Consider the following 25,225-nt stretch of genomic DNA (forward strand, 5'->3'; position numbering starts at 1 on the left):
GCCAAGCCGCAGCCGGTGGAGTAAAGTTCCATGACGTCGCACCACCATAGATGGCAAATGTAATCGTGAGCCAGCGTCAAGCTTACAGACGCGGTCCTGTTGATGACTCGAATCATGCCAGTGCGACTGCATTGCCGCTTGCATTAAATGCGCCAACAAGGCTCCAATGTCTGATCTAGAAAAGGCTATCTCAATGAAAGCACCATCACTATGTGCCATCCGAGCCTCGGCGTCAGCACGCTCGTTTCCCGCTATGTAATGCAATCAAGGTCAAATGAAGGTCAGTGGTGGTCACCGCCGCGGCACGGCAAAGGCGTGAAAGTGCAAGTATTGCTTTCGCAATAAAACTTTATTAAGCAAGCGAGTTTGGACCGTGAAAGGTCTCAGGGCCACCGCACAGCCCTCACATTACGCGCATGTGTCCAGGCCACGTAGGGCCATGGCACTGGCACCCCGGTTCACACAGCGAAGTTGCGTGTCCGGGTCCTGCGACGCAAGGAAGGCCTCCCATTCCTCCGTACCGATGGCGGTCTGTCCCTGCGGGGGAGGATCGGCAGGGCAGCCGAAGAAGATGTGGTCCATGGTGGCGTGCGATTCTCCGCAGAGAATGCACTCTGGGGAAACATGGCGGAAGTAGGATAGACGCTAAGGGGTAGGAAGAGTTCGGGTCTGGAGTCGCCTCCATAGGATTTGTTGGGAGTGGGATAAGCGGGGGTGAAGAGGGGGATAGAGTCGACGGGCAAGGCTTATCTGTTTTTTCAGCCAGCGTCCGCTCCGGCGGACGCGGTTCTTCTTCTTCATCATCTTTAAAATGGCACATACCCACGGGGGGGGGGGGGGGGGGGATTGGCCAAGTTTTGTTGCGACACGCGTCTTTCCTCTCTTTTTCTCTTTCCTCTTATCTTTCAACTCAGTTCTATCTGCACGTGGCAGCGGTGGTGGCTCGGCTTGAACCAGTCGGCAGTCCCGTGCACTTTCCTTTTCATCCTTCTCTCAGTCGCAACCCGCACAGCACACGGGCGCCTCTTGCGTTTCGCCTCCATCGAAACGCGGCCGCCGCGGTCGGGTTCGAACCCGGGTACTACGGCTCGGTATGTTTCGGGGGTTCGCGGGTATGCGTTTAGCGTGCCCGCATACCCTTCTAAGTGCCCTCCGAGTGCCCTTCTAAGTGCTCCTCGGACGAATTTCATGCAGCGGCACGCACCTGCGACAGCCAAAACACCTGTGGATAGCACGCGCCTCCAGGTTAACTAGGGCACCGCTCAGCGTGTTCGCTTCGTCAACGTACCAAAAGGCTGGGCTGCGTAACCAGCGCTACGAGGACTATCTTTACAGAATTTAAATATGTCCGTACGTACCAGTCTGCACTCATCAGTCGTGACAGTGGCTCAGCGGTGAGAACGAGTGTCGTCAGCCATTTTTATTGACCTTGGCCAGTGACCAGTATTCCTCATCACCATGATACCTGTCCAGACGGTATGCCGTCAGACCCTTGACTACATTATTCTTGTTTTTTTATTGTTATGATTCCAATTTTTTATTTATTTTTTTCTTCATTTTTTTAACGTTTTCAGCAAATGTCATCGCCGCCTGTGTCTTGGCCAATCCCTCGCAGTGGGTAAGTGCCATTATCTTCTTGAGGACAGCAACGACAACGACTTCTCTTCCCGGTGGCTGCTCGCGCAGCTGGTGGCCACGAGCAGTATTCTGCAGCAGAAGACGAAGAAGCCGTGGCGCACTGTCATGGAGTCCCCGAGGCGATCTCGAAGCCCTCCCGGAGCATCACCGACGCATTCCTCAACGTACAGGTCACGTGGGCGCCGCCCAAGGAAGCGTTCCCCCAGGAGCTCCGAACGTGCAGCCCAGGATGTGGGCGCCAGCTCAAGGCCTCGGCTCAAGGCAGACACCGCAGAGCAAGGAGGTGCGAGGCTCAGCAAGCAGCAGCCAGGGTGCACTACGGCTGAGCAAGGCGCACGTAAGCAATTATTCTTCCTACTTTGCTGCAGCCACATTTGTGGTGTTGGTTTCGTATAGTACCTGCCGTGAGAACTCGACAGTTAAATTGCAACTGAGGACAAATCTAAGTTAGTTAACCGCGTTTCTAATGGCAAAGACGCTGCGTCATATCACTGGAAACAGTTTTAATGAGCTAGAAAAGGTGAAAAAAAAAACAAAAAAAAAACGGAGGGTACACTTAAGCTCCCTCTTTAGGGTATGGCGCGAAAGCATGAATTTGTCAATGCCCTTATATGCGGAATTGGTCATTCTGGACGTTTAGATCGCTGGGAGTCCTCATACCACTCCTGGCGCAGTGGTGCATCTGTTAAAGGGATACTGAGGCGGTTCTCGAATCAGCTAACCTTCTAGGGTTTTGAAGTAGTGTCATTGCTGATCACGTCTGTGAAATTATTTTTTCGATTTTGGCTAAAACAGCGGCGCAATCACCAATTAAAAACGCGATGTTCAAAATTCCCGCGCCCCGCGCGAGCGCAGGAGAGGGGAACAGCGGAGAGGGAAACCTCGTCCATGCAACACCACCTTGACTAGTCTAGGTGGTGTTGGTCCATGTCGGCCAGCGTGACGTCATGTCGAGGAGCCGGGGATGATTCGGCGGACCCGAGCGCGCTTTCAGCGCGCGTTGTTTCTCGTGCTGCATGCGTTGTTCCTCGTACTGCGTGCGTTGCGACGTACAAAACGTGTCAGCCGATCTTGAGAATCAGATTCAACAGGTACTACTCTGCGTTCGTGTCCACGAACAACTACGGCCGCGACTGTGTCGTCTTCCACTGTTTTCCGCATTACTACAAGCTCGCAGCACAACCGCTCGCTGCTGTGACGAAGAATTCAAGCCGACTAAAGCAAGCTTACTCTGCTCGAAACACTTTCGTAAGAGCGGCTACAGGCAGAGCTTGTCCTAGTGTGATCTCTGGAGATTTCTGTCGAAAAGGCGCGGCTGAACCATGACACAGTTCCATCGATTTCCTCGCGCATAAGAGGCGTGTCACCATTCCGAAGAAGCGCCTCTTTTAAAAGTAGAAACATGCTCACTTAGCCCCTGAAGAAACCTTATAGAGGCTTAAGCATGTGTCGCTCTCCTCAGCTTAGGTGCGGCCAGACCACCTGAGACGTGCTCAGCAAGGCTCGGTTAGTGATTTTATACTCGGTTCGACGTGTCCAAGCAAGCAAGCAAGCAAGCAAGCAAGCAAGCAGAGCAAAGCACAATAAAGCAAAGCAAGCAAGCATCGAAGCTCTTCATATGCGGCATCTCTTTTAATCCTAGCTAAGCAATTAATATGAAAGCGTTCGACGTTGATTTCGGATGCAAATTTATGAGAGAAATGAATGCCAACCGAGTTTTTGCAAAAAAACACCGCAACCTTACTCGGTTTCTTCATCAAGTTGTGGCAGCGGGCGAGTTGCAGCTAGCTTGGCTTTTAAACACACATATAGTTGGCAACTACTTCACTGAACCTAAACTGCAAATCTAGGAAGGGCGAACGTTTCCGAGGCAGCGATTAATATTTTCTGGCATCTGCTGAACGCGCCAGGAGTGAAGCGTATTTGTGCGCGTATTTGGCTTGGTTTCCAGCGCACCATGATTGCGTCACTATCTTGTGGTCACATGCCTCGCAGTGCTTGGCCACTGCGCTTCGCTAATTTTGACACCAACTTTGTGCTCCTTCATCGTTCACTTGAAATACTTTCTTGCCCCAACCTGCAACGCCGGGTATTGAGAACAGGATTTACACAGTGCTTTGGGCCTTTTCTTTAGGATGACGCTCTTCCGGGCGAGCCAGGAGGCGTCCGGTGGTGGTAATTGACTTCAGTATTGTTCGCACCCCTTCCTTTCCGAGAATACGAGCCGATGTTGTGCTGGCACCTTTTACGCATGGTCTGCATCGCGTCTTTGACGCTGGCGTATGCTTGTGCTAGGCATAGAATTTTTTGCTTGTGTCTTTTTTGGTTTCAGGCGATACGTGGAATGAGCAAACTGTAGTATCTTTTGCTTCGGTGGTCAGTAAAAAAAAATAGTCGCCGTATTCGCTTTTACAACGACACGGAAAGCTGCGATCTGCCCTCAACGCAGCGCCGGATCCGCATCGGCAGCTGCTCCAGTCCTCAAAGTGACGTCACGACCTCTCTTGACCAATCACAGGCGGCGGCGCGCCGCGCGGCGTGCCCCGCGGCACAGGCCGCATATTTCGGCTAAAAAAGGCAATTCGCGCTTGTTTTTGCCTTATTTGGATGCAATATTCCAGTATACAGCATGAAAAACTATAGGATGCCGCTGCCAGCCCGATTTTCAGAAAAAGTGCTTCAGTCTCCCTTTAAGTGGTGCGCTGCAGTCGCCGGTACGGCTTGAAAGGCCCCGGTTGCTTTTCTCGAGCAAACTGTCGAGACCAATAATCAACTGCTACCTGCCACGGTGAGCAGCTTCTCATAATTCGGTAGCCAGGTTGTGAGGACGTCGCAAGGTCACGTGACATAGGTGACCTGCCCTCCGCCTAAGTTGATGCTTTGGAGATTTTCAGTGAATTTTTCGCTCACTGCCAACGACGGCCACGATGACTCCGGATTTTCTGCGACACGGGACCCTTAACCCAACCGCATTAGAAATAAATACTGGTGTCGCCTCCAGCGGCCGTTTCCAACAGCAGTCGTCGGTGACGTCAAGACAGCTTATCGCGTGCAGAAACTGGGTCTAGGCTATAACGCCATTCGTTCCCTTGTGGAAGGTGTTCACTGAGTCCTTTTCGGTCATGACGTCATGAGTTTGAATCAAGGGGTCTGAAATCAATACTTTTTAACCCTGTTTTTTTTCAGTATAAAATCTGGCTTTGGCTGCCGAACAGGCATGAGTGCAGCCATAAAGGGTCATAGAACGAAATTTTACGATAAAAAAAAAATTGGATGGAGTGCCCCTGCGAGGCGTTCAACGAAAATCGCGTCTCAATTAAAATATGTTTTAAACTGCAGCGACAGCAACGACTTCCTCTGCCGTGCCGTCCACCGGGATGGTGATAGAGCAACCGGCAACCTCCAGCGGTCCCCCGGTCAGCACAGAGGTCACCAGCACCGGGTGAGAATCCCGCTGTATCTGCATTTAAAAACGACAGATACTCGCCGAATGCCTGCCTCCAAATAGAGAAAGGAGCGGCTTGTCGACATGCAGCTTTGCGCGCCGCCGCTATGGCGACCTCCGGAATTCAGGGGAGTCTATGCCGATAAACAAACGGTAGCGCAGCAGAAGACGAGGACACAGAAACTGAGACGAAAAGCACGAGGGCTTCTGCAGCTGGTCTCCGTTTCCAAGTCTCCGCCTTCTGCTACGCTACCGTTTATTTATCGACCATGCAGCAACAAGCCCAAAAGCCAAGTCTATACCACAAGCGAAATGGCGACTTTACAGCAGATTGTGAAACGCTATGCCCTTGAATTTAGAGAGCCAGAAGGTCCAATCTGTACAAAAGCGACGAAGGAATGTTGCTTGTCATCGCTGATGTCGCGACATGGGACGTTTAACTGCGGTTGCAGTTTCGCTGTTGTCGAATCTGAACCGGATATGGCTATAAAATATCCTGCAAAAGCCTTCGCATTACAAACCGAGAGCTAGACATCTAAAGCAGCGCCTGGCGTTGGATCACGTAGAATTCCTTTCAAAAGTCCGTACATCAGTATAGTGGGTGCTTTTCGATACTGAACAGTTTTTCACCATAAGCTGTCAAAGCAGGCACTGTTCACGAGTTAGTCTTCAGAGTACAACAAAACCTTCAAAGAGGTCGACGCAGTGAAATACGGCAAAAAGTGGCCGCACTAAACGTTTGCAGTCCGAAAATGAGGCTCTAGCGGTCGGTATATAGATTTTCTTGCAGCCATGGGCTTATCAATGACTTTTTGCATATGCCCACCAGTGTGCAACAAATGGAGAGCTGCCGCGCCTTCGGCAATAAGTAGAGAACAATCACATAGAAGGCAGCCGCAGACAAGATATATGCGTTGGCCGAGATTACTATTATAAGATGCATCGATGCTTAGGGTTGTGGCGTTTAAAGCAGATTAACTACTATTCGCAGAGATATAAGCAGCCACAAAAACTCCTGGTAAATTCGTGACCTTTGAAAAGCAATGAAAATTTCATTAATCTGCTCGATCGTGCTGTGGCAGATACTCGGCGAGAAGCCAGAACGCGCTCATTAGAAATTACCGTCAATCCCGCAATTCGTAACTCGACACTGTCGTGCGGAGCAGGAAAAGATGCATTGCATATGGGTTTTCGCAGAACCTTTCGCAGCAGGTGCACTGTGTACCAAAGGAAACAATTTCCAACTTATTGCTAACACTGACTCTTGTCATGCGGGTTCCTCAACGTAATTTCTGTAACCGTCAACAAAAAGCTCCGCCTGGTAAAGCCAATGCGACTGCAACCCAGGTAGACACCAAGAACCTTTCTACTGAAGTGCGTTTATGTGGGATTCGTATTGGTCATACGCAAACTTACACAGTGTATGGAGGTGTATGTACAAGTACGCAAAGAGCATTTCCCTTAATTTTGAAACAATACATTTATTTCCGCCCAAGGCGCACCTTGGAAGGAAACAAACTTGTCGATTTATCATGTATAATTATGCTCCTGCAGGAAAGAAACATTTTAAAGAAATAACCTATATTTCGTTCAAAAAAAGAATAAAGATTGTTTAACCTAGTGCTTGCCGCGTGATAACCTCCGGCACTCATGCATCACAAAGCCCAACACAGCCATCTTTATTCGGTCACGCTTTGGACGACACTGTTTCCATCTTTCTGCATGAACAGCGCACTTACACGAAGCCCTCAAGGCCCTCCCTGGAGGAGCCATAAGCAAAAGTTGAGCTCCTGTACAGAAGCGAGCACATTCGCCGCATTCAACCCAAAGATGATTACTCCATATGGTGAATGAAGACTGGCCGTCTTACTTTGTTATAAACATTTTCTCTCTAGATGTATAATGTAGTACGTATAGATAATGAGGCATTTTCAACTCAGTGTTGCAGAAACGGCAGATTCATTTACTGTGCGCAAACTGTCTGTGCACCAAATGAGAGCGTGCTGTTGCATGAACATCGATTCCAAACATTCCGCTCTTTCTCATCGGCAGGTTGCAAGGTGGGTCCTCTGCTGCAGTGTCCAGCAGCATCCCGAAGCCCACGGCCAGCTCCCAGCAGGTCACAGCAACGCCGCCAACACCGGGCACGACGTCAACGCCACGACAGGGCTCGAGGCAGTTGAGGGACGGGTACCGCCGTCCTTCCAGGCCTATCACGGCACAGATCGCCCACCCGTTGTCAGAAACAGCTCGACCTAGAGGACTGGCTAGAGGAACGGTAAGGCCTGTGTAGAAGTAACAGCACACTTCGTTATTGTAGGGGAAGCTGCATTGGCCACGAACTTGCGATTTCGCTGTGGCGTTGCTCCGAGGAGGCACATAGACCGACCTTGAACCGTTGCCTAGCAACCGCCGCAGCTGGCGGACACCGAGCGCTTGCCGCGCCATCTGCCATGACGTCACACCGCGCGCCTCGCCGCGGAGCCGCTGCCGCAGCCGCCATTTGGTATGACGTCACACCGCTTGCCTCGTCGTTGCGCTCGCCTCCGCTCGCTTCGTCAGCTGTGTCGCATGCCTGCTTTTGCTACGTATATCCTGGCATAGCCGATCTATGCGACTGCCAATTTTTGCGTGCAAACTGTCTCTCCGCGGTAGAATAGTGGGCTGTTGTATGGACATAGATTCTAAGCGTTCCAGTCTTTCCCGTCGGCAGCTTGTATGGCAAACCACAACCTAAACAGAGTCAGGAAGAAACGTAATTATGAATTATCTAGCGGCCATAGGCGCATACCACGGGGTGATCCGTGTTTACTCACATAGTCATCATTTTAAAGAATAAACACACAAATAAGAAATTCGTTTCTATGCCCTTCAAGGAGTTCAAATAGTTCACGTGAACTATTGCCATCGGCCATGTGAACGGTGAGAAGGTGTCACCTTACCTTGCTATGGATCACGTCATTTCACGGGGATGGTGTGGGTCTAGTTAAACTGAGGTTGTGAAAAAAAATCATGCCTCGTGACATTGGAATATACAGTACTTAAAGAAGTGCACTCTTGGCTCGCTGGGATTATAATTAGGACGTGCTTTATTCACTGCGCAGCTTCTCCCTTCCACTCGCGGCACCTTGTCGCCCCGTCACTCACTGGCTAGACCACAAGCCGGAAAAACAAGCCCAACGTTACGGCATCCCGGCTCCACAAGCCCACGAATGGCACGCTCCGCTACGAACGCAGCGGTAAGTCAGGCGCACACCACGCTGGTTAAAGAGATAAAACTGCACTCCCAATGATGCGTTCACATATAGAGAGTTCAATACATGACCGAAGGAAGTTTATCGGCACGGCTAACTTTCCGGTCAAAAACTGGGTGCGATTGCGATCGTTACCGAACCGATTTCTTCCGGAGAGAGCGGCAAGCCTCGCCATCGTTGGCGTAACCGAGCTCGAGCACAACGGAAGACAGCGCAAGGGAGAAAGAGGAGGAGGAGGGTGCGGCATTAGCATGGAGGAAAAAAACTGAGGAGGGAGCGTGACGTCACGCGGCCAGCGTTCGCAAGCCGAGTGTTTATGAAGCCGTTTTATCCCTCAGTTTTTCGCTCTCCCAGTCAGTTCTTTATGTTTTGGTTCTGGTATTTTTTAGTGCGCGCGTGTGCGCGGCATGTGGTGCGGGCGTCTACTGCAAGGAGGTTGATCTACAATCAGTTTGCCGCGCTAATCCACTCATGCGCGCGCGGAGCGCTAGATTTACCGCACTAGATTTACCGCAGATAGCTGGGCTAGATTTTACCGCACGCTATCACGTGGCGTGATTACGGGGACAAACTCTCTTTCTTTTACTATATTTTTACTTGTTAAGACTAGGCTTCAAGGCGGTTCCTGGACGCTCCCTCCTCAGTTTTTTTTCCCTCCATGGGCATGATGGCAGGTTGCGCGGCGGCAACCAGCGGCACCAAAGTAGCGCGCATCATCGTCTGCTCTCCGATGACGTCATCAGTAAGGTATGCGTCACTCGCCAGAGGTGGCGCCAGTGTAGAGCGTGCTCTAAACCTGCTGGCCGTTCGCCCGAGGTGAGGTTTAACGGCGGCGGAACGCTTTGCGCGCTTCCAAATTCGAAACTCAAAGCCGCCTTCGTTCGACACTGCGTGTTCCGTACGCGGTCGCCTACGGTTCGAATACCGCAGCCGGTGCGCTCAAAAAGCGCATTACCGAGAACTGTAATGATCGGCTAAATTTTTGTCCGTACTGTCGCGCTACCGCAAGGTTTTAATGCGAAGGCCTTTAATGCCTCATCGTTGTCGACAGAAGGTTGTCAGCACAGGTTTCACACTTTTCTAGTCAGACCAGAAAAAAAAATATCTTTGCATGATGGGATTCGAACCACCATCCTTCTGTTCCGCAGACCAGCGTGCTAAAGGCTACGCTACTTCCTGCCAACGCATATGAAGTTCTCCTTGTCTACGACGCTGGAGAGTGTTTGCAGAAAGGCGTTGAATCATACGGATGCCTCCCAAACGCCCTCCAGTGTCTCCAGGATTTAAGATTCACAAACAATTGTGTACTCAATTAACATCTTAACCACACATCAGTGACACAAGCAGCAACAACGCGCTTAAGGTTTTCGCCTCACCGCGCTTCAGGTCAACAAAGTGCCCCGCCGCCCCCTGAATTTTTCCGAGATGCCGACGGGCGAAGGGCGATCGCAGCTGTCTCTTTGCATTGCTATGGGCTGCCACCATGCTGCTCGTGACACTTTATTCTTCTTGTTAGTTAAGTTAGCTTAGATCGATATAAAGTGATTGAGAGGATTGAGCAGAGGAATATGATGTTTGCCCACAGGAGATATTTTATGGGCAGTCGGAGGGAAAGCCTTTTTTATTCGCAGCGGACGTTGAAGAACTCCAGGTGGCAGAAATTACTCAAGAACCCTCCTCCAGGGCGTCCCTCATAGCTCGCGGGTCGCTTCGTCCATATGAAAACCCACATTCCAATACCAATAACATTTCTGCAGCAGTCACTGCACCCAGAGTTCCTCCCATGTATCTGCAGTTTCGATTTTAGAGCGTTCGCTCTTATATAGTCGGATACAACTTAACTTTTCAGTGAAGCTCCGCCCACATTCAGCCTCTGCGCACAGAATTACTCCACGACAAAAAAGTAGTCCGCTGCTTAAATGTTTCTTGTTACCTAAACAAGAAGGTTACCACAAGAAACAGACTATGAGCTCTAGAATTTTGAGACGTAGATTGTTTGATACAGTGAAATATTAAAAGGCTGTTTTTGTTTACTTTTGTGATTGGCCGGCGGAGTAATACAAGACGCAGCGGACTGTGGCCCAGTGTTAGCAACTGCTGTTTTTTAAAGTTGTATCCTACTACAGCTCGTTCCTCACTTTCAGGCCGTCGCCAACGTCTGCAGGGTCACTCAGCTGGCAATTGAAAAATGGATAGAGGGAAGGTCCCTCTTCACTTTTAGGGAAAAGGGAGAGAGAAAGAAAGCGGTTGATGAAAGAGGGAGAGAGACAATTCTCTCCCCTTTTAGCGGAGAAGAGGGAGATGGTAGGGCTAAGGGAGAGAGGAGCCGCGTTACGCACTCGCGACCACCCTTTTATTTTTATTTTTTCAAAATTTCAGTCACAGCTTTCTTTTGCTGCACACCGCGAGATCGCAGTTCTTAAATATGGCGCGTTTTCTGCACTCGGCAGCATTCTCCCGATCGCAGAGCCTGGGTGAAAGGGCCTCCCTTCCAGGCCTTTGGTAAACCAGAAATCGGCAACGCGATCCCAGGACCACGAGATCCCGGAAATGGAAACCCAGCAAAGAGTGGCTCTCCCGTCCACACACCGGTAAATATGGATCGGACACACCTCACACTGTGTGGAGAAATCAGACGCCTGAATAGTGCGTCAGAAAATTACTTCGCGGTATATACGGGTTTGAGGCCGCTGTTGTCCGGCGGCCTTCTGTCGTGGCGACCTGATTAATCTGGAATGATAAATGCGGTAGCTCTCTGAATTAGCGAGATCGTCGCTCTTTGTTTACTCAGTGCACATTCGAAGTGTTGGTTAAAGGAATAAGCCACGCACGACCATTATAGTCGGAACAACTGAAGTGCAGTGAAGCTCCGCACAAACCAGGCCCAGCGCACAGAATTACTCCTGCACAAAAAAGTAGTGCGTTGTTAAAACTTTTCTTGTTATCTAAGCATGAAGTTAATCTCGAGAAAAAAAAATGACGGTCTTTGAATTTTGATAGCTGCCTGTTTAAATGTGAAATGTTTAAAGTTTACTGTTGTGATTGGCTGCGAAGTAATAAGCCGCGGACAAAAGCCTTGTATCCTACTATAGGTAAACCCACTTGCGATGTCAGTATATAAACGACGTGGCGGGGCAAGACAGCAGGATAGCTTTCCGCGCCATAATGCGCCAGCTGCGCGAGTTTCGGGACCAAGTCTGAGTTTTTGCTGGTGGAGTTAGGGACCGATCCCACACACTTGCGTTTTCCTTTTTGAGCGAGAAACATTCTGTTGAAAAACTGCTCTGAACTCCAACTTTCTTTCTGCGAATGGAATTTGAAAAATTCACCATAAATATGAGTCCTCCTTCAGTATGGATATGATAGTTAAAGTAGCAGAAGTAGCATCCCTGAAGTTAATAATCACGTAGGCAGAGATGTGGAGAATGCATGCTTCCCGCCCATAACGACAGTGGAAGTGAAAAAAAGCCTTACAAGCGATCAAATGCTGGAAGCGGCTGCCGAAGAACAGATAACCTGAGATCTGTTGAAGGGCGGTGGGAAGATTGTGCTAGTAAAACTTGCCACCCTCTCTACGCAGTGCTGTACAACCTCTAGCGTAGCAGAACCTTGGAATAACGCTAACATTATCTCAATCCAAAATAAACAGGACGTCAATGACGAGAAACTAAAGACAGATAAGTTTACTGTCCGTGCCTACAAAGTATTTACTTAGGTAATCATTAATACAATAACAACAACCGCCGCCGCGGTGGCTCAGCGGTTATGGTGCTCGGCTGCTGACCCGAAAGACGCGGGTTCGATCCCGGCCGCGGCGGCTGGAATTTCTTTGGAGGAGAAATTCTAGAGGCCCGTGTACTGTGCGATGTCAGTGCACGTTAAAGAACCCCAGGTGGTCGAAATTTCCGGAGCCCTTCACTACGGCGTCTCTCATAGCCTCAGTCGCTTTGGGACGTTAAACCCCATAAACCAAACCAAACCAAACCAATAACAACAACCCTAGACTTCAGTCACCCAAAGGAGCAGGCTAGATTTTGTAAAGGCTACTGGACAATTGACCAGATCAACTTCATCAATGAGGGAATTGAGAAATGCGCAGAAGATAACCAACAAGATAACCGCAGAAGATATGTGGCCTTCATAGATTATGAGCAAGCTTATGTCACGGTCGAAACATCAGCAGTCACATACCCAACAATTCTGGACGAAAGCATTTTCGAACGGTAGAATGTTTATGACCACAATTTTTTCATCCATTCTAAGATTTCACTGTAAAAATCAATATATCCGCAGATCTCCGGTGGTAGGCTTGATTTTTTTTTGCTGTTAATGTTTTTTGCGATCGTCAAATGCATTCCCCATTGAATATTCTATGGCAGTCATAACTGCTCGATGCGACCGGCGGAAACACCATGAAAGAAAGGTTTTGGTACATATCGGAAGAATGGACCATTACCTCTAGTATTTCTACACCAGTACCGTCCAGTTTTCCAATATTCAAAATTTTTGTTCAGGCATGTTGGGCCTGACGTATTACAGAATCGTAGAAGAGCTGTAAGTGAAAATACTGGAATAAAGTTACAAAAATACTAATCGGGAAGGTACTAACGTTTAGAGAGATATGGGGATATTTTGGAACTCACGAGAAAAGGATTAGGTGCCTCTTCGGAGGCCGCGAAAAAAAAAACTGACAAATTGCTTTGAAGAAAGCCGCCTACAGGAGGCAACTGCCGGTAGAGATATTCTGCTGGCTAGCGTCAGAACAGACCCTGCCATCGTTTTGACATCCATTTCACGGCATGGTGGAACGTATTTATGAGCTGTCAGCAGCATGCGTGTATACCTCAGCTTGATCGTTTTCACATGTGCGCACTTGACGTATGTTTAAAAACGCATCGTGTATAACGATTCACAAACAGCGTGTACCTTCGAGAATATTTCGAGTCGCGCCAGCAGAAACGTTCACATTGGGGGAAGACACTAACAAGTGAAATGTTTATCTCTACGACTGCAGAAGAAATCGTCGTCCGCGAAATGAACGCTGCCTTTCCGATTCGGAGCATTTCTACCCATTCGATCTTTAAACGTTGATCACTTTGAGGCGAGTGGAGATTGACTGAGCCGCCGCGGTGGCTCAGGGGTTATGGTGTTCGGCTGCTGACCCGAAACGCTAGAGGCCCGGGTACTGTGCGATGTCAGTGCACGCTAAAGAACCCCGGGTGGTCGAAATTATCCGGAGCCCTCCACTACTTCGTCCCTCATTGCCTGAGTCGCTTTGGGTCGTTAACATCGTAAACCAAACCAAAAAAAAAGGTAATCTAATTGCTCACTGCTCTATTTGTGCTCTGTAGCACACTGAAAATTCGCTTACTTCGATACTTTTTTTTTCTATTGTGTAAAGAGGAAGATGCTTAGCAGTCGGAGCAACAGAGCCGACGCGCGGCGCGAGGCGAGAGCATCAACTGTTCTGGTACTGGACCTGCCCTTGCCCGCTCTAACCGGCCTTCACAACCAGTCATCTCTTGCCAATAAAGGCCGTTACATCTTGGTGGAAGTGCGGTATTCCGTCCTGGAGCTACGTAACCGTACCATCACTACCCCCATGCCTGCCAACGCCAACCAGCCAGCCGGCTCCTCGCCGGCACCAGTTGCTTGCCATGGTGCGCTCCGCCAGCGCGACCCTGCCGTCTTCAGCGGCACGGACGATCACGACGTGAAGGATTGGTTGTCCTCTTACGACAGGGTGAGCGCTCATAACCGATGGGACGACACTATGAAACTTACCAACGTCATCTTCTACCTAACCGGCGTCGCCCACCTTTGGTACCAAAACCACGAATCGGACTTCACCACTTGGACCGAATTTAAAACCAGCTTCTCCGACATCTTCGGCCGTCCGGCAGTACGCAAACTTCGCGCCAAGCAGCGTCTCCGCGTTCGCGCACAGCAGAGTGGTGAATCATACACCAGCTACATATATATAGAAGATGTCATCAATCTCTGCAAGCGCGTCAATGCGTCCATGGCGGAGGCCGATAAAGTTAAACACGTCCTGAAAGGAATCGAAGACGACGCTTTCAATATGCTTGTGGGCAAGAACGTCACATCTGTCACCGATATATTCGACCACTGCCAAAGCTACGACGAACTCCGCCGACAGCGCGTTTTCACTCGGCAGCCCTCTGCACAGACAGACACAGTAACTAGCCTCAGCATGACGACAGATGACAGCTCGCTACTGCTCCAGATCAAGCAGTTTGTCCGTGAGGAGGTTGCGCAGAAGCTTTCGTTTCTTCCTACTGTTTCGGGTCCATCTACCCTGACTCCCACACTTCAGCAAGTGATCCGGGAGCAAGTGTCCGAGGCCCTGCCACCGGTTTCCTCCCAGCCTCCCGTCGCTGTGCCACTTACCTACGCCGAAGCAGTCAGCCGTCCCCGCCCAGACACGTTCGTTTCGTACCAACATCCACCGCAGTCGACCCCATTTCGTCCTGCCCCGCCACCACCGCAACGTTTCCGTCCATGGCGGACACCGGACAACCTACCCATTTGTTATGCCTGCGGCATTCCTGGCCACGTGATGCGTCACTGCCGCCGCCAGGTTTTGTCCCCTGCTGCCGATACCGACCCTCGAGGTTACGCCTACGCCCCTCCCCAGCCTTTTCACTGCACTTCGCCTTCTGAGACCACTGGTTCCTCCGATTACAGCCCCTCTATTCGTCGCCGTTCTCCATCTCCGCGTCGCCGCTCGGTTTCCCCGATGTGCCGTCGTCCCTCTTCCCCTTCGGAAAACTACTGCCCGCAGTTTCGGAGGCAAGAACTGGGTGCTCGTCGCCAAGCTCAAGACCTCGACTTTCTCCGGCCAATTTGATCACCGTTTCTGTGGAGGGCATTGATGTTTTCGCGCTTGTTGACACCGGTGCTGCAGTATCTGTACTCAGTGCAAAATTGTGCTGCCAGTTACGAAAAGTGATGACTCCGCTATCTGGTTTTATGCTTCGCGCCGCTAATTTGCAAATTATCGCGCCTTTGGGGGCCTGTACAGCTCGAGTTACTATTCAGGACGTTCCGCACGTTGTTGAATTCATCGTCTTTGCATCACTGTCTCATGACGTCATCTTAGGCTGGGACTTTCTCTCCCAACATAAAGCTGTCATCGACTGCACTCGTTCCGAAGTCGCCCTTCTTCCCTTCGGCGACGCCTCGGTGAACGCTTCCACTCACCCGTGCTCCAAGTTGACTGTGGCTGATGACGTCGTGATCCCGCCGTGCTCTGCTGTGCTCATCTCTGTTCATTGCGACTCTGCATCCAACGGCCCTGTCATCTTCATCCCCTCCGACTCCTTCGCTTCTCGCCACAGTCTACCCCTGCCATTCGCCGTGCTTACCGTCTCAGCCGGCTGCAGCGCCTTGCCCCTGACGAATCCATTCCTGTGCCCCTCTACTATTCTTCGCGGTGAATTACTGGGACGCGTCCAGCCTTTCGCCTCCGTCGTCGCCTGGGACCCTTATGAGGATGACCCCTGCCGCATGCAAGTGTCTTCGCTTACTTCTTCCCCACCGTCTCCTGATTCCGCTCCCGAAGCCGTCTTCGCGCGCCCAATCGACGTGAATCTTTCGCCACCGCAGAAGACCCAGCTTGCGGCCCTGCTAGATAAGTTTCGGTCATCATTTGACTTCTCCCACCACCGTTTGGGCCGCACCTCATCTGTTACGCATCGGATCGACACTGGCGTCCATTCGCCGTTGCGCCAACGCCCATATCGCGTCTCGGCCGCCGAACGCCAGGTTATCGACGCCCAGGTAAATGACATGCTACAGAGGGACGTCATACAACCATCGCACAGTCCTTGGACTTCTCCCGTTGTCCTTGTCACCAAGAAAGATGGCTCTATCCGCTTTTCCGTTGACTACCGGCGCCTGAACAAAATCACCCGCAAAGACGTCTATCCGCTGTCCCGCATTGATGACGCACTTGACTGCTTGCAGGGAGCTGAATTCTTTTCTTCTTTAGATCTACGTTCGGGTTATTCGCAAGTCCCGATGGCCGACGCTGACCGCTCCAAGACAGCCTTTGTGACGCCTGACGGGCTGTATGAATTCAACATCATGCCCTTCGGACTATGCAATGCCCCTGCCACTTTTGAGCGGATGATGGACACGATACTGCGCGGCCTGAAATGGAAAACATGCTTATGTTACTTGGGCGATATCGTTGTTTTCTCCCCAGATTTCCACACGCACCTCGTTCGCCTGGAGCAAGTTTTGGGATGCCTCGCGGCAGCCGGGCTTCAACTGAATTTAAAGAAATGTCGCTTCGCTGCTCGCCAGTTGACGATTTCGGGCCACGACGTGTCGAAGCAGGGTGTCCTTCCTCACCCAGCAAAGCTTCGTGCTGTCTCTGAGTTCCCGAAGCCCGCTACGATGAAGGAACTTCGCCGTTTCATCGGCTTATGTTCTTACTTCCGACGCTTTATCTGAAATTTCGCTTCTATCATCGCGCCTCTGACTGCTCCTCTTCGTGGCAGCAGCGACCTATCAAGCTGGAGTCCTGCCTGTGACGAAGCGATCATTACGTTGCGCCGTCTCCTTACCTCTCCGCCCATACTGCGCCGCTTTGACCCTGCTTCTCCAACTGAAATCCACACAGATGCCAGTGGCGTTGGTATCGGAGTATGTTGTTACGTACGCGAGCCGCACCCTGACGAAGCCAGAGCAAAACTACTCAGCCACTGAAAAAGAGTGCTTGGCCATCGTTTGGGCGATCGGGAAATTTCGTCCTTACGTATACGGCCGGCCTTTCGCGGTCGTCACGGACCACTATTCCCTATGTTGCCTGTCCTCCCTAAAAGAACGAAATGGCCGCCTCGCCCGATGGGCCTTACGGCTCCAAGAGTACGATATTCGTGTGATCTATTGCTCTGGCAGGAAGCATAACGACGCCGATGCTTTGTCTCGTTCACCTCTAGCCAATGAAAGCGCCTCTCCTCCCGCCATCGACTGCGCCTCCTTGATATTGGACGATATGCTGAACGAGCAGTCCAAGGACCCTTGTATAACTTCTCATGTACGCTATCTTTCAGACCGTTCTGTCGTGTCGGTACCGCGCGCAATCCGCCGTCAGGCTGCCCACTTCACTATTCATGATGGGATTTTGTACCGCCGAAATTATCTCTCTGATGGCCGCAAATGACTCCTAGTGATCCCTGGACATATACGCTCAGAAATATGCGCAGCCTTTCATAGCGACCTTCAAGCTGTTCACGGCGGTGCTTTCAAGACCTACAACCGGCTTCGCCTCCGCTATTACTGGCGCGGCATGTATAACTACGTTCGAAAATTCGTCCGTTCCTGCCCCGATTGCCATTGCCGCAAGCCCGATCATCACCATTCGAGCGGCCCTATGCAGCCTTTGCCTTGCCCATCCAGGCCATTTGACCGAGTTGGCATTGGCCCATAAAGGCATTGACCTTTATGGGCCACTTCCCTACACTGCTGCAGGAAACCGCTGGGTCATCGTCGCTGTAGACCACCTGACACGCTACGCCGAAACAGCCGCCCTCCGAGCTGCTACGGCGCGGGATGTTGCAGCCTTCCTCTTGCACCATTTCATACTTCGGCACGGAGCCCCGCGTGAACTGTTTTGAGCGACCGTGGGCGGGTGTTTCTGTCAGACGTCGTTTCATCTCTTCTGCAGCAATGCAACATTACTCGTCGCACCACTACTGCCTATCATCCCCAGACGAACGGCTTGACAGAACGTTTCAATCGAACATTATGTGACATCTTGTCAATGTACGTGGCGGCAGACCATTCTAACTGGGACGTCGTCCTCCCCTTCGTCACATATGCCTACAACACCGCTACGCAGAGCACTACTGGTTTCTCACCATTCTTCCTTCTATACGGCCGTGAACCATCCTCGCCGCTCGTCTTTATTCTTCCGTACTATCCTGATTCGTCGGAATCCTCAACCGTATCTGAAGCCTCCAGACACGCTGAAGAGTGCCGCCAGCTCGCCCGGTCATCCACGTCTGACCAAGGGCGCCAGGAATACCGCTTCGACCACTCCCATGGCACAGACACTTTTCAGCCGCAATTCCTTGTTTGGCTCCGTGTGCCTTCGTTGCTGCCAAACTACCACGGACCACGGAGCGCACTTCTCCCGTCACTTACATCGTTGAGCCCTGTGACGCCATCGCCCGATCTCCGACGACGTGGGCGCGAGACCATTCACGTTTCGCGTTTGAAGCCGTATTACGACCCCTGCGTCCTGTTGACCCCCTATATCGACAGGATGGCTCTTTTTTCCCCGGGGCGAAATGTAAAGAGGAAGATGCTTAGCAGTCGGAGCAACAGAACCGATGCGCGGCGCGAGGCGAGAAGACGACGATCGGCAGCTGAAGCAGCAGAGCCGACGCGCGGCGCGAGGCGAGATCATCAACTGTTCTGGGACTGGACCTGCCCTTGCCCGCTCTAACCGGCCTTCACAACCAGTCATCTCTTGCGAATAAAGGCCGTTACAATTGCATCAAATCAAAACACAAATGAGTGACGTTTGCAAGGCCACACCTTACACTCTAACCACTCCGCTCTATGTTTCTCTCTGCCGGTACCCACCATCATTCGATCGTTTCTATCCTCGGTCGCAAGGTGGCGGCAGCATCTACGGAACTTGCGAATTCACCGCATGTTTATGAGAGGAACTCAGAGATTTGTACTGCGAACTACACTTTCTGGCTAAGTTACTCAAAAGACGAAGAGCGATGGAGAACCTAGGCATGCAGAGCGGGAAGGCGAGCCTAAAATTAATATGAAGAAATCTAAAATAATGCTGGATATTCTCGCAACGGCACAAGAGTTTACGATAAGCAGCGGTGAATTGGAATTTGTCATTGAATACATCTATATGCTTACGGAAGGTAGTAACCGCTGCCCGGGACCTCGAGATTAAAATAACTAGATGAATAAGAATACGATGTAGCTCAATAGACGATATGCGAAATGCGCAGCGCCATCTCTCGGCGCTCCGAGAACTAAGTCCTCCATGTTTGTTCGGTACAGAAAACGAAACCGCTGCCCAGCGTTGGGTTAAAACGGCTGCGCTTCGTTTGAAAAGTAAAATGCCGATGCAGCGTTGCGCTACCCTCTCCACTGTGAAAAGACACTACGATGCGTTCCAGAACTAGGTGCCTTCCAGCTTTTCGCTTTTCTATTTTTTTTTACTCCATCCCAACGTTTTAGTAACACAAAACGCCATGCGAGGTATCATGTGTCAGCACGCGGATCAGTGCGCAGCTTTCGCTTTCTTCGCTGATTTTTGACAAAGCTTTCGAGGTGATTTGCGTTTAAATTAAGATAGGGACCGCAGCCTTTGTTGTCTCTGATCAAAATTAGAAGCCGATTTCGTGCATTTATCAACTCTCCGGTCGGGCGGGAATATATATAGACGCATACTTGAACAACGTAATAGAGAAGGTAATTTTTTTGAGCGGGCCATTCGCTCGTGCCGTGGCGAAGTAAGTTCACTCGAAGAACCATATGCCGATTATTGCTTAGTTTGCTACGTGTTCAGTTAAGTTTTTCCCGTGTTCAATTAGTTTTAGAAGGGCGACCAAACTCTCTAGACCATATGCATATGTTATGCGCGTTAAGGAGTCTTTGTGAAGCAATACACCGGTATAAAAACTGAGGTGCGAATGCTTTATTTCTTGAGGATTCCTATACCTTCGATATCTGCGGCGACGAAAATCGAAAAAGAAAGAAGCGAATAGTAAGGCTACTTTATTATGAAGGAGGGACGCATTTCTAAGCTAGAAAGTACGTGTAACAGTGTTCTGAAAACGCTTCAGGCCATCAGATTTTATTATCGTTGTGGCAAGCTCCAACAGCTTGCCACAACAGTAAGCTAATTAAGTTTCGGAAGCAACCGAACATGCTAATTTCGCCCCTGCACACACAGCTTACCAGCGTATCGAGTCCGTGCATGCACCTACAGCTGTAGCATCTTTCTCTAATCAAACTGCCGCGGTGGCTCAGTGCTTATCTGAAAAAAAAACGCTGCGTCTTTTCTTACAATATTTTGAATTATATGTGCATGCCTACTTTCCTCTTGTTAATGTCGACTGACTGACTGCGTCTTAAGCAGGACGCGGTTTCAACGAATTGTGGCGAAAATCAACCGACGCCGGGCTCTGAAACGGTGACGTTGTAAACCGCGGATGCGCATTGCACATTACAGTAAAGGAATCGAATTACGCAGCTGGTCGAGGGCCTTGTGTGATTAGACTGCAATGCACGAAGCTCCTGGCGTCGGCGCGAACGAAAGTTCGCACTGTCACAGAAGTTTGTCAACAGACGTGCGCACTCAGCGCAAAATAACCGCTCGCTACCCTACCAGATGAATTCGCATCCACCTGGGAATAAAATAGCCATGATAATGGGTGATACTTGGACTGGTGCTTTAATGTGAGCATTAAAACGACAACAGCACACGGTCACAGTTCGACTTTCCAACTCACTTTCGAGTGCCGATTATTGCGATCATCAGCACCAGACTTCAAGCGAAGCTGAAGACGCGGTAGGAGTAAGCTGGCGCTTATTGAAAGCACCTACATTTGGTCAAAGATCAGCAGTGAAAACAACGCAGCAGCTGAAGCTGAAATTCCACTCGCAAGAAGAAAGTACGCATAGCAAACGATGCACCAGCTCGACGAGCTCGACCGAACCAAGATGGAAACCGGAAGTTGTGGGCGCGGGGTTGCCAAACCACCAAGCAATTTCGCATATCGTCTACTGGTGGGCTATTTCAGGGCATGACCAGCACCTTACCAGTTTCCATAAATAGGAAAGTATGCAGGAGTTTTAGCTAGACACAACTCAGTTATGGGGAGTAGACATGGAAGCTAACGAAAAAGCTGAACCTTAAAGGGGCCCAGAAACACTATCTTAGTTAACTATTTTGCCTGTTGATCGCGTACAGTAAGTTACAATGGTGCTATTAGCGTCGGTAATACCCCATATATTCCTTTTTTTAATATTTTAATGTCCTCCCAAAAACAAATTCATGGCTCTGATGTTGTCCCCACACAGTAGCGGGTTTCAGCAGCGGATATGACATCACCTGGCGCGAGCTTGATGATTGTACAAACAGTAAATATACTGCAAATTGTGTGAATAAATAGAGAAACGTTTTGTCACCTGTCTCCGTTATATATTAGATGAACAAAAACAACTTGTTTGTCTTAGATAAAAGGCCTACAATGGAAGTAAAATAAAAATACACCACCGGGGGCTCTGGCATGGAAATGACGCTGCCAGTCTCAGCAAGAACGAGTTACGGAGAGCAGGCAACCGTGGAGTGCAAACTTCCGCGACGTGCTCTGGCAGGCTGTTTTGATTGGTTGCGCCAGGTGCCGTCATCGGGAGAGCAAAATAGGAGTGGGAAGCCCCGTCAAAATTGAGTTGAGGGCAGCGTTTCGTTCGCTTGTATTTTGAAATTTCTTCATTGAATAACTCCCGTTCCTGTGCATCGATTCCTGTAATTCTTTTTAAGTCAGCATCTGTGTGACATAAAGAATCCACCTGAAGTATAGCCGGTATCCCTCCAAGCAGTGTTTCGCAGCCCCTTTAATTCGAGGCTTTGGGGATTTACGCAGCCCCTAGATTGATTTATGCCTGGGGCTTCAAAACTGCAGCAAAGGCAGGTCAACGCGCTCTAACCAGCTAAGAACAGCGGCTGATTGCGGAGGTTCTCAAGCTGCAAAAACAGCCGGGGAAACCATGCGCGCTGCCTAGTTTGACAGCTTTAAGAGTGGGGAAATATGGTGCTCGTTCAGGAGCGGATAAAACTTGCCCATGCTGTAGTGCGGCTGCCCACATACGAGCCGCCCTAGAATAACTGTGCCTTCCCAGCATTGCATTTCATGTTTCCACACGGTATTGACAAAGGGAGAGACTACGTTATATTTTGCTACTCTTCGGTGACATTTTTTGGGGATAAGTATTCGTTGATATACGGCTCTCTTTTATTATCACCGTTGCTGCTTCGCGGTCTGATTCACAATGCAATCAAGACTGCGACCGACACGATGAGAGAGTGGACCACCATTACCTTGATTATTGTTTCCTTTGTTTACACTATCTCTCCGCGTGGGGCTGATGCTTCGTCGTATTTGGGCGGTAAACCTACGACTGCGCGATGCAGTACTAATGTACTGCACAAGACAACCTGACACCGTCAGTCAATGTACCCAGGGTTGTTTTCTCATATTGCATGTCCAGCTAGTGCTGGTCGCCAGTCATTCGAAGCTGAATTGCTGAGTGACCTCAGCGGCGGTTTTAGTAGTTTGAGCATCCGCCTCACATGCAGGGCGTGAGGGATTCGATTCTCAGTACCGCCGGATAACAACGGGGATGCATTGGGTACAGGCTTTACCATAGCCTGTTGCTCGGCTTTTTAAGGGTAAAATGCTTGCTAGATTAATCTTTGACCCCACATTGAGTAGACAAAAACACTATGTGCCGTGACACTCTTTGTCCACAGATGCCCTTGTGCCATAAAAATCATCATCATCGTCATGACCTGCTGAGTGCTCGTGCCCGCGCTTGAGAGGTGGACATGGTATGGTCAGGAGAAGCATGTCTTTCTTATCCGTGATAAACGAGCAAGCTTGGCCGGAATCGGCTTTTCAAGGAGGCAAAAATCAGACGAATAAGGCGCTCAACCTGCGTTCTCTGTAATGCACTGTGCACTTCTCCTTTCACAAGAACACGCGAAAGCCGCGTTCTGTTCAGGCGTTAGGTGAATGCTTGCAATTTTTCTTCTCCGCAGGAATCAACGCTTCCTTCGCAAACTGCCAGCCGATCTTACCGGCCCGTAGCAGCCCCGGCCTTGATTGCCCTCGCCACGACTGCCGTCTTCTGCGGACTCGTCTACGTGTTCCTGCCCAAGCCGCGGCATGTGTTTGACGCAAAAAATGAACTTCTCTGTCGCACACAGGAATGCCAGATGCAGGCACACATACTGAACACTTGGTTGAACAGTAAGATCGATCCTTGCGACGACTTCAACGGCTACGTCTGCTCGAAATGGAACAATCAGTATGCGAACGGGTGGGACGACAAGCGCTCCCTCATGGACTTCGGCTTTCAATTTTGGGTAGAAAACTTCGAGAAGAACCTGATGAGAGCGGTGCCGTACCATCCGATCGCTACTCAAGTGCTCGGCGTGTTTACCTCTTGCATGGCCGATGCTTCGCCAGAAAAATCATCCGCAGACATTGAGCTCTTGAAGGCGTTCATGGATGAGCTCAGAGTTCCTTGGCCCCATGATACACCTGAAGGTGTGGACCCTCTGGAAGTCGCCATTGACCTTTCGGTAAACTGGCGTATTGGACCTTGGTTCGACGTCACCCCGCTAGGATTCGCGGATGGAGCGGCTAATGTTATACTGCGACCAGCCCGTCTATACAGAATATGGTTTCCAATCGAACGAGAAGTTGCTGCATCGGGAGCACACCGCGCCCTCTGGGACGGTCTGTACCAAGCTCTTGCACCGAACCAGCTACCGCGGCCTGAGTACGAAATCGAGCTCATCGTGCAGGCACACAGTGATATCTACGAAGTATTGAGTCGAGCCGTCAGAGCAAAGCCGACAGCACCGTTGCGCCTTTCCCTTAGGGAGCTTCCAACGCACATGCCCAACGTCTCCGCGGCTCGCTGGATGCAGGCGTTGCATACCACTACGGGCTACCCGTTTCAACTCGCGGACGCCGTCACCTTCGCTGACAAGGCCGTCCTGGATGCTATGAACAACATCTTCTCGCGCCACAACAACACTGCGATGAAGCGCGACCTGTCCTGGACGTTCGCCCAAGTCTTCTCGCCGATCGCCGATCGAAATTTTCTGACGCACACACTAGGCACCCGTTCATTGGCCCTCGAGCAGAGGCGCTCATTCTGCGCCACCGAGGTAGAGGCGGCGTATCGTTGGCTCATAGTGTCGCTGCGTGTCCTCACCGACTTCCCTCCCTATAGACGGGACGCGATAGACGCCCCGCTGAACGAAGTCACGCAAGCCGTCGTCTCTAAACTCGACAACCTTTCATGGGCCGAGACCGGCTTGAGACGCGCGCTCAGCGACAAGGTTCTTAACGTCTCCGTGGCCCTGTGGCCTACCGGGAGCCTTCTGACAACCGAGGGGCTTTCGGATTTATATGCGGGCTGGTTCTCAAACACCAGCTCCTTCACCCAACACTGGATCACCGCAGCGAGGAACTGGCGGCGTCTAAACGTCCCCGCCAACCTCTCGGAGCACCCTCGCAACTTTCTGACCCCGTTTATTGAGTACGACTACTTCCTCAACACCGTTCAAATGGCCCTGGTGACCCTGCAGCCACCCTGGCACTACGCGAACGGAACTAAGGCTATGACATACGGGAGCCTCGGGTTCTACTACGCGCTGCAGCTGGTACGAAGTTTCGACGCCACTGGACTTCAAATCGATCCCAAGGGAAGGGTGTCCGACTCTTGGCTACCTGCTGGAACCAAGGAAGCGACGGGCAAGAGAGGTTCCTGCCTTGGATCGGGGAGAGATTACAACGACTACTTTCCCGAGGTTCCCGCCATAGAAGCTGCGCATGCGCCGTTCGAGGCCACCCTGGCCGAGCACGAGCGCTCGCAAGTTGTGGTCAGCGGCTTCAACGAGGACCAGCTGTTCTTCTTGGCTGCCTGCTTCATTATGTGCGGCCTCCACGACGAGCAACAGATAGCTCAACGCGTCAGCTGTAACAAGGCCGTCGCCAACTTTCAGCCGTTCGCAAAGGCCTTTGGATGCCGCGACAATGCCACTATGAATCCGCCCAACAAGTGCCCTTTTTTTGACTGA

The 25,225-nt window shown here is 50.7% G+C and overlaps 1 protein-coding gene across 1 annotated transcript; it reads left to right on the top strand.

Annotated features, from left to right (window-relative positions):
* The first annotated feature begins 1,386 nt into the window (after window positions 1-1,386).
* LOC149334797 (endothelin-converting enzyme 1-like) lies at window positions 1,387-25,225 on the top strand. Its single transcript, XM_089553667.1, has 6 exons — window positions 1,387-1,476; window positions 1,575-1,618; window positions 1,687-1,975; window positions 4,978-5,080; window positions 7,136-7,361; window positions 23,171-25,225. Exons 3-6 carry the CDS (start codon window positions 1,744-1,746, stop codon window positions 25,223-25,225), a joined length of 2,616 nt encoding a protein of 871 aa, XP_089409793.1. The 5' UTR covers window positions 1,387-1,476; window positions 1,575-1,618; window positions 1,687-1,743.

This window comes from Amblyomma mixtum, chromosome 7 (genome assembly GCF_055824585.1).
Source record: "Amblyomma mixtum isolate Tamu chromosome 7, ASM5582458v1, whole genome shotgun sequence".
In the NCBI taxonomy this organism is placed as follows: domain Eukaryota; kingdom Metazoa; phylum Arthropoda; class Arachnida; order Ixodida; family Ixodidae; genus Amblyomma; species Amblyomma mixtum.

Coding starts and splice junctions, on each gene's coding strand:
- LOC149334797 (XM_089553667.1), top strand. CDS start 1,744: ATGGAGTCCCCGAGGCGATCTCGAAGCCCTCCCGGAGCATCACCGACG. Junction 1,976..4,977: donor TACGGCTGAGCAAGGCGCAC/GTAAGCAATTAT, acceptor TTTAAACTGCAG/CGACAGCAACGACTTCCTCT. Junction 7,362..23,170: donor GAGGACTGGCTAGAGGAACG/GTAAGGCCTGTG, acceptor TCTTCTCCGCAG/GAATCAACGCTTCCTTCGCA.